At 33.6% G+C, this 7,243-nt stretch overlaps 2 protein-coding genes across 2 annotated transcripts; both read right to left on the bottom strand.

The window, feature by feature from the left end:
* Positions 1–311: 311 nt before the first annotated feature.
* On the bottom strand, positions 312–1,435 carry LOC139858723 (uncharacterized). Its single transcript, XM_071847562.1, has 2 exons — positions 1,315–1,435; positions 312–822 (listed from the first exon to the last, which is right to left on the bottom strand). Exons 1-2 carry the CDS (start codon positions 1,414–1,416, stop codon positions 415–417), a joined length of 510 nt encoding a protein of 169 aa, XP_071703663.1. The 5' UTR covers positions 1,417–1,435; the 3' UTR covers positions 312–414.
* An 85-nt stretch (positions 1,436–1,520) lies between these two features.
* Positions 1,521–2,627, bottom strand: LOC139860331 (F-box/LRR-repeat protein At3g26922-like). The gene is made up of 2 exons (XM_071849099.1): positions 1,687–2,627; positions 1,521–1,545 (listed from the first exon to the last, which is right to left on the bottom strand). The coding sequence occupies exons 1-2, from the start codon at positions 2,625–2,627 to the stop codon at positions 1,521–1,523; spliced, it is 966 nt and encodes a 321-aa protein (XP_071705200.1).
* Between the last annotated feature and the right edge of the window lie 4,616 nt (positions 2,628–7,243).

Raw genomic sequence — 7,243 nt, 5'->3', positions numbered from 1 at the left:
ACATAATAATGTTAAAATTATAAGATACATATATATACTAGCAACAAGACTTGTATTCTGATTAACCTACAAACATAGCAAGTAAAATGTCTCTAAACACATACTCCAGCACCGTATATTGAATGTTTAATGTAATCAAATTTTGTTACCAAGTTCATTTCAGAGCACCAGAAACTAAAAAAAGTATATTACAAATATCAAGTATGACAAACATTCCAACAATAACGATTATAAGCATGTATTTCAGTTATGTTTTTGTAAAGAATCCTGGTAGATGAACATCATATATAAAAAAAAAAAGATTTTCTCCTTATATGCTATAGTAGACAAACCGGGCATTGTTTGGATGACAAACATTCCAACATCATATGGAATTTAGAAATTCTTAATTTTGCTATTACTATGGTCTTGATACTATAGCAAGTTCACGAAGGCAGGCACTAATGCAGCCTTGCTTTTCGTTATTAATATTATAACATTGAAGGCCTCTGCACGCAAGCTAGAAAAACGTGCTTGAATCCTATCCCTCTTTGATGCTGGAAGCTCCCCTTTCAGTAAGTATTCAATCTGACGCAACGTTGAAAATATTTCATTAATCTTTTGGCCCCCTTCATCAATCTGCCAAAACAGATCTTGCCAACAGTTCTCGAAATGTGTCGCCAGTTGATCGTCCATATTTGCCTCATTCCGCTCCATTGGTGATTTACTCTGATCTATAGGAGCACTATTATTATCACATTTATATTTCTGTTTTGCTAGCAGCATCTGCAACTCGAGCATAATTTGTTGTGCTTTTGTGGCATTCTCCAATGCTTTCATCTCCTACATGATATCATAGAACATTATAAAAGTCTTTTGTTTATCATCATCTTTTATTTAATTATTATATTTATATTTATAATTATAATTATATATAGGAAGCGGGTTCTAAGCCTTTTGAAATATCAGATCTCGTGTATCAATTATACTTTTATTCCAAACCATCACTATTAAATTTTCAACTTATCATTATGTGCTAAAAGTATGTCTGCTAAAAGATTTTCATTATTATAAATTGGGCTAGAATTATTACTCAAATTTGGAAGACGCTACTAATACCATATGAATATCATTATCAAAATTTAAACTTATACTAAAAGCCAAGTAACTTAATCACTTAACATGTATTATAATACGGAGTGTAATACGGAGTATAATACGGAGTATTATACCAAATCAATAGCCATAGAGCATACGAAAATTTAAGTTGAAATCTAATGTTAAATACTAGTATGATAAATATAGCAACACGACGTGTTCCAATGGTGAAGCTACCTGATGTGAGAATATCGTGACAATGGCATTTGGAGAACCATCTAGCAGATAGTTTTTGACTTCTGTAGGCATTTTTAAATTCTTTTGTTCTTCCTCCTTCATTCGGGAAAGTTGACTCTTGTGTAACAGACGTGGGAAGTGGTCTAAGTTTGCTGGATAAATCTTGAAACTCGTTAAGTTAGCAAATGAAGATGGTAGATGAGAGACTAGTTGCACGGATGATGCAAGAACCTGAAAAATATTATACACAATGAACATTATGTATACACATAAATAGTTAAATAAATCATAACGAGTGACGTTGAGTCCTATATATGAATATGAAGTGTGTTTAAAATAAATAGAGTGCTAATAAAAAATAAATGTATAAACATTAAAGAACTAATTAATACCTCTACAATTTCCAATCCAAGTGTAAGATATTTGACGTTGCGGAACTGTTGAAGCATGTCTATGATTTTAGGAGCATCTTCTTTATCTGGATAACAAATATAAAAGTCTACTTTCTCCAAAGAAAACAACCCATCTGTGGAAAACGTAAAATGACCTTGCATTTCATACGTCAATGAGGATAATTCAGGTGCAGAAATCAAACCCCCTTGACAATTTACAACGGTGAGAAACTTAAGGTGAGGTGCAACCACATTAATAGCATAAGACTGATATCCATTTATTACATTGAGAGTAGAAAGTTGAGGATGGGAGATGGTAATGAAAGGACCGCATCCATGACATATCTCACACTTAGTTAAGGTGAGATTTTTTAAGTTTGGGCACTTAGAAAAAAGACCACATAACTCATTATAATTATCACCGAATTTGAACTTGACACCATCGAGACACAACGTTGTTAAAGCTGGTAGGTCCCAAGTTGACGTGATCTTAGTGTAATGATAACTTAATCCAATCAAAGTGAGATCTTTGAGAGACTGAGAAATAAAAAGAGAAATAGGGAATTCAATATCCCTGTACCGATAACTAATAGTCATCTTTGAAACATTGTGCGAAAACGCATAGTTCATAATCTTTTTGACAAACTCTTGACTAGCTTCGTCCCTAAAACAAAGTTTAATGGACTCCAATTCTATTTCACTATTGCGGGAAGACATAACATGATTAACAGACTCATAGAATTTGGGTAAATGATTAAGATGGTCAAGTGAGAAATCAAGATGCGGGATTGACTTCCAAGTATTCTTCCATCTAGATGACAAAACACTAGTTCTGATAGCATCTTTGGTATCGCTAAAAGAGAGAATTTTGTTAACGAGATCATCTGGCAAACTGCTTAGTCTATCGACTTCCGCATTCATTCTCACTATTTAAGCTGCAAGTTAATAGCATAAACCAAGAATCATGAGATACTTAATAGGAATTAAAACAAATGCACAACATTACTTAGGCTAAAGAATGAACAAACTAGTTTTAAACAATGACAAATTCTGAAAACTTCCTGTGTACATCATTTTCATTAGTTCATGCGGTGTAAGTTATTTACATCATAAATAATGTTTAATCGAATAAATCATAATACAGTACATAATAATACTGTAACTTATGATTAAATCTGTATTTATTATAAATTATTAATATTGTATAATCAATCAAATCTTGTAATTTAATTATGATCATCTTATTATTTTAGTTTATATATCTTTGTTCTTTTTCTAAATTTAATTAAAAATTAATTAGTACTGTATTGCCATATAATCACCAAAATCAATTAACTCGTAAATACAGTACTTAATTAGTATTAATAACTTAACATTTGTGCTTAATTTGTCTAAAATACTACAATCAATTAAATCGTGTAATTTAATTATGATCATCTTGTGATTTTAGAGTTTATCTTTATTCCTTTTTTATTCAAGAAAAAACACAACTCTTGATGAATAGGGAATACATTGAGTACGACTATTGTAACAGCTTTTAAAAAATCCCATTAAACTCATAAGTATAAAAACAATCTAAACTTTTCTTTTCATTGCGGGGCCAAAGGACTAAATTTATAATCCAAGGACCCTCTGCTGTTCTCTGAAAAAAAAAAAAAAAAAAAAAAAAATAATTCCAAAGGACCCAAAGTGTAAAATCATAATCATCCATGACTTCTTATATATTGAACTTTTTCTTCCTTTATTTTCTTATTTTCGAATCAAATTATTTAAAAAAAAATAAACCTAATATATATTGTTTATTAGTACAAAAATTTAGGTCCAAATTCACCAACAAACCACACATTTGAAGACCCGCAACTTACTGATTCGATGATATTGATGATTCCTCGAGATAATTAGTAAAGCCTAATAATAACAGATAACAGATTAATATAAATATTGAGGTTAGGATGACTATTACCTTCAAAATAAAATGGAGTTTGTACCGTAACTCTGCCGACTGCAGCCCTTCTATTGTCTCTATTCCTTTGGCGTCATCATAATTTTAAGTGTTAATGTGAGATTAGGGTTGAAATTATGAATTTAATGACTTCCTTTAATAGTGAGATCTGGAGTCGTTTCGTCCGCAACAATCGGAAAACAGGGCTATACAAATGGAAAGTGTATAATCGTAGTTCGATATATTGGCCCAATTTGACTATTTAATTTTACTTTATTATTTTATTAATATTAATATTAATAAATTAATATTAATATATATATTATATATTATTATTATAGCTCAGAGTAATCTTTTCTTTGATTTGGCCCAACTTAATACTGTAATTGGTAAACGTATGTATGTAAAGGATCCCTTCTAATGATAGCAATTTAGGTTGTAGTCAAATCTGCATAAGAAATATTGTACATAGTATTTGTATAATGATTTGAAAATGTCAGTTATGAGGTACACATTATATTTATGCTAGAAAAATCCTTAAATAAAGTCACATTTACAACAATTATTTAATCGTTAGGTATTAGGTCGTGGAAAATACCAACAACAATACAACTTGACATCAAGTCTTGCTCGATAACAGTAAAGCTAACTAAACCGAGCTTTGCCTAATCGGTCAAAGGAATAAAACCAAAAACTGACCCCATAAACAATAAGGATACAAATGTAAACCGAGCAAAACATAAAACAAACAACTCTAAAACCAACCCACAGGAACAAAATACAAACCAAACAAACAAATAGGCAAATTAACAAACACACGAACAAAAGAGGCAAATTAACCGATAACCGCTTCCACCGGGCCACCAAACATCACAAAAAGATTAGTGGAAACCAAAAGTTAACGGCCGAAGGCCTCGAAAAGAACCTGATTCAAACAATTTAGATCGGTAACCTCAGAAACCCAAACATTGCAAATCGAGCAAATCGAATCCTCCATGTCAACTTCAAATCTTCAACTGAATCATGAATGTGTTTCGCATTTGATGATTTAATAAATCGAAGAGAGAGCCTACACTACCTAGGGTTGATGACGACTTTGCCACCGCCAACACCTCGCCAACTTCCGAGGCACTTTCTTTTGAAACATATGTCACCGAAATGCTAATTATTTCCAGCCAAACGAATCTATGAAAAGACACAAGATCCGAAAAGGGAGATACCAAAGTGAACTCCTGTGATCGAGCACTCTTCGAATGTTGTTGTAGCTATCCAAAATCAGTACAAAGACAACACCCTTTCCGAACAGACCATGTTTGCTAATACGAGACCTTGGAATCCAACAGCGGGATACTATCAACTAACAAAACGGAAAGGTTAGGGGAGATCTTGCATCTAAGCTTAGCACCCCCGCAACACTTTCAGCCGACCGAAAAAACAAGGGTTCTGATGCTTTTGCCAACCCATAAAATGGGATGCATGAAACAACCTTATTTAAAATAAAATAAAATAAAAATAAAAAAAACTTTACCCGATAGGTACACAACTTACCCGTCAGGTAGACCCTTTTTGACTTCATTCTGCCCAAAAATCACCCGGTGGGTACACATCTTACCCGGCGGGCAAGGTTTAACAAAACGGAAACACGCCTCGAGGCGATTTCCCTTTGTGAGGTGAGGCGAGGCGTACGCCTCTAGGCGAACCGAGGTGTACGTTCGAGGCGAACAGGGACTGTTGTTGTCATTTTATTAAAGGATCAAGAGTGATCATCAAGTTTGTTTTTGTTATTTAAGTTTAGTAAAAGTTCAGGGACTGTTATTGTCATTTGATAAAATATAAAAAAATTAAAATATAAATAAATAAATCAACTTGATATCTTCCAGATCCAGATCAGATCTAAAATCAACGTGCTTCTTCATCTTCTCATCTTCAACTTGATAATTACCTACAATGATAACCCTAAAATCAACGTGCTTCTTCATCTTCTCCATCCTTCTTCCCTTCTTTCTTCATCTTTTCTTCTTGAAACATGAGGCGCAAGCCTCATCAATCGAACTGCCTCAGCCAAAAATCGAACCGCCTCACCATCTGAGGCGTACGTTTTTTTCAAGCATTGAGGTGTACGTTCCAAAACGATATATTCCAAAACCGTACTGAGGCGCGCCTCGAGGCGTACGCCTCGACCGTTTTTTAAAACCGTGTCGGCATGTAGATTTTTTTGGACCTCATTCTGCCCAACTTTAAGTATTTTACCCTGTGAGTACATCCTAGGTACGGTCCAATTCAAGTATTTTACCCTGCGAGTACATCCTAGGTACGGCCAGAAACACGCTAGGAACTATTTCTGGTCTACTTTTATACTCAAACGACACACACGGGTCAGTTCTTACCCGAAACCAAGTTCGTTAAACACGATGTTACATACATCTTGTTTCCAAACAAAATACCAATTCCTTTAAACCAAATTAGAAACTAGTGTTTAACAAACAACAATTCAACATACGATTATTTAAAACAACACTATTTGACTCGACCTAAAACATCATGGTATCATAGCATGATTCATCGGGAACCCTAAATTCCACAAAAGCTCCTACTCTTGCTAGTTTAGTCTTTAAACAACATGCCAACTAGTCATCCATAGTAACTTTACCCTTATCCATATTTGAACATATACAATATTTAACAACAACGGATACGCGATTTCCGAGTTTGAACATCAAGTACAATACATATACATACATATAAGCATATCATCTACATCAACAAATCATCAACCAATGGCCAGCCCTACGGGCGAAGAACCAAACATCAATCATAAGGCCAGCCCTACAGACGAAGACGCCAAACAGAAATCACATGGCCACCCCCTACGGGCGAAGATGCAAAGCATAACTCACACGGGAAATCCCCAGAGGTAAATATGCCAACATAAATCACATACGCATACACATACATATATAATCGTACAAGTTTGAACTCACCTCAATTCCAAGCAACAGTCGATTCCGAGCACACAAAAAGCTACAAGCCAAATTTCCAATTAATAGCTAACCTATGTAAACATACATTCATTACATATACATTTCTTGGCTCATCACAACAACACATGATCCTTCAAGATCATCTCCCTACATCAGATTTATTCCTTTTGACACACATAACAATTTTTGGCTAGTCACAAAATGATAAGAACCAAAAATTTTCACCAATTATTAGAAATTCTTCTAAATTCTTATTGTTTAGTTAATATTACAATTTTTATTAGTAATCGAATAATTTACTTAACTTTCCTTGTGTAAAAATCATCATAAAAGATGAATTTAGGTTCATTTTACTCTACTTTATTAGCCAAAACTCAACATCTAGCTAACCCAGTCAAAGTGCTTGTAAGCTCCCTTTCCTTTGAGAAATTCAAGCCCACAAGTAAGAGATTTGGAGTTTTAAGCATCTACCAACTTTAATCCCATTTATACACCAGAATCAAAACAACAAATTTCGAATTTAAAAGTATACGAGTTCATACTTCTAGGGTTTATAAAACCTCCAAAATCTTCAATTTAAGATGGAAGGTGAATAATTTAGGGTTCCAACGGTA

Source organism: Rutidosis leptorrhynchoides, chromosome 7 (assembly GCF_046630445.1).
Source record: "Rutidosis leptorrhynchoides isolate AG116_Rl617_1_P2 chromosome 7, CSIRO_AGI_Rlap_v1, whole genome shotgun sequence".
NCBI lineage: Eukaryota > Viridiplantae > Streptophyta > Magnoliopsida > Asterales > Asteraceae > Rutidosis > Rutidosis leptorrhynchoides.
Note: the sequence above shows the minus strand (reverse complement) of the source record. Positions and strands in the feature narration are given on the sequence as shown.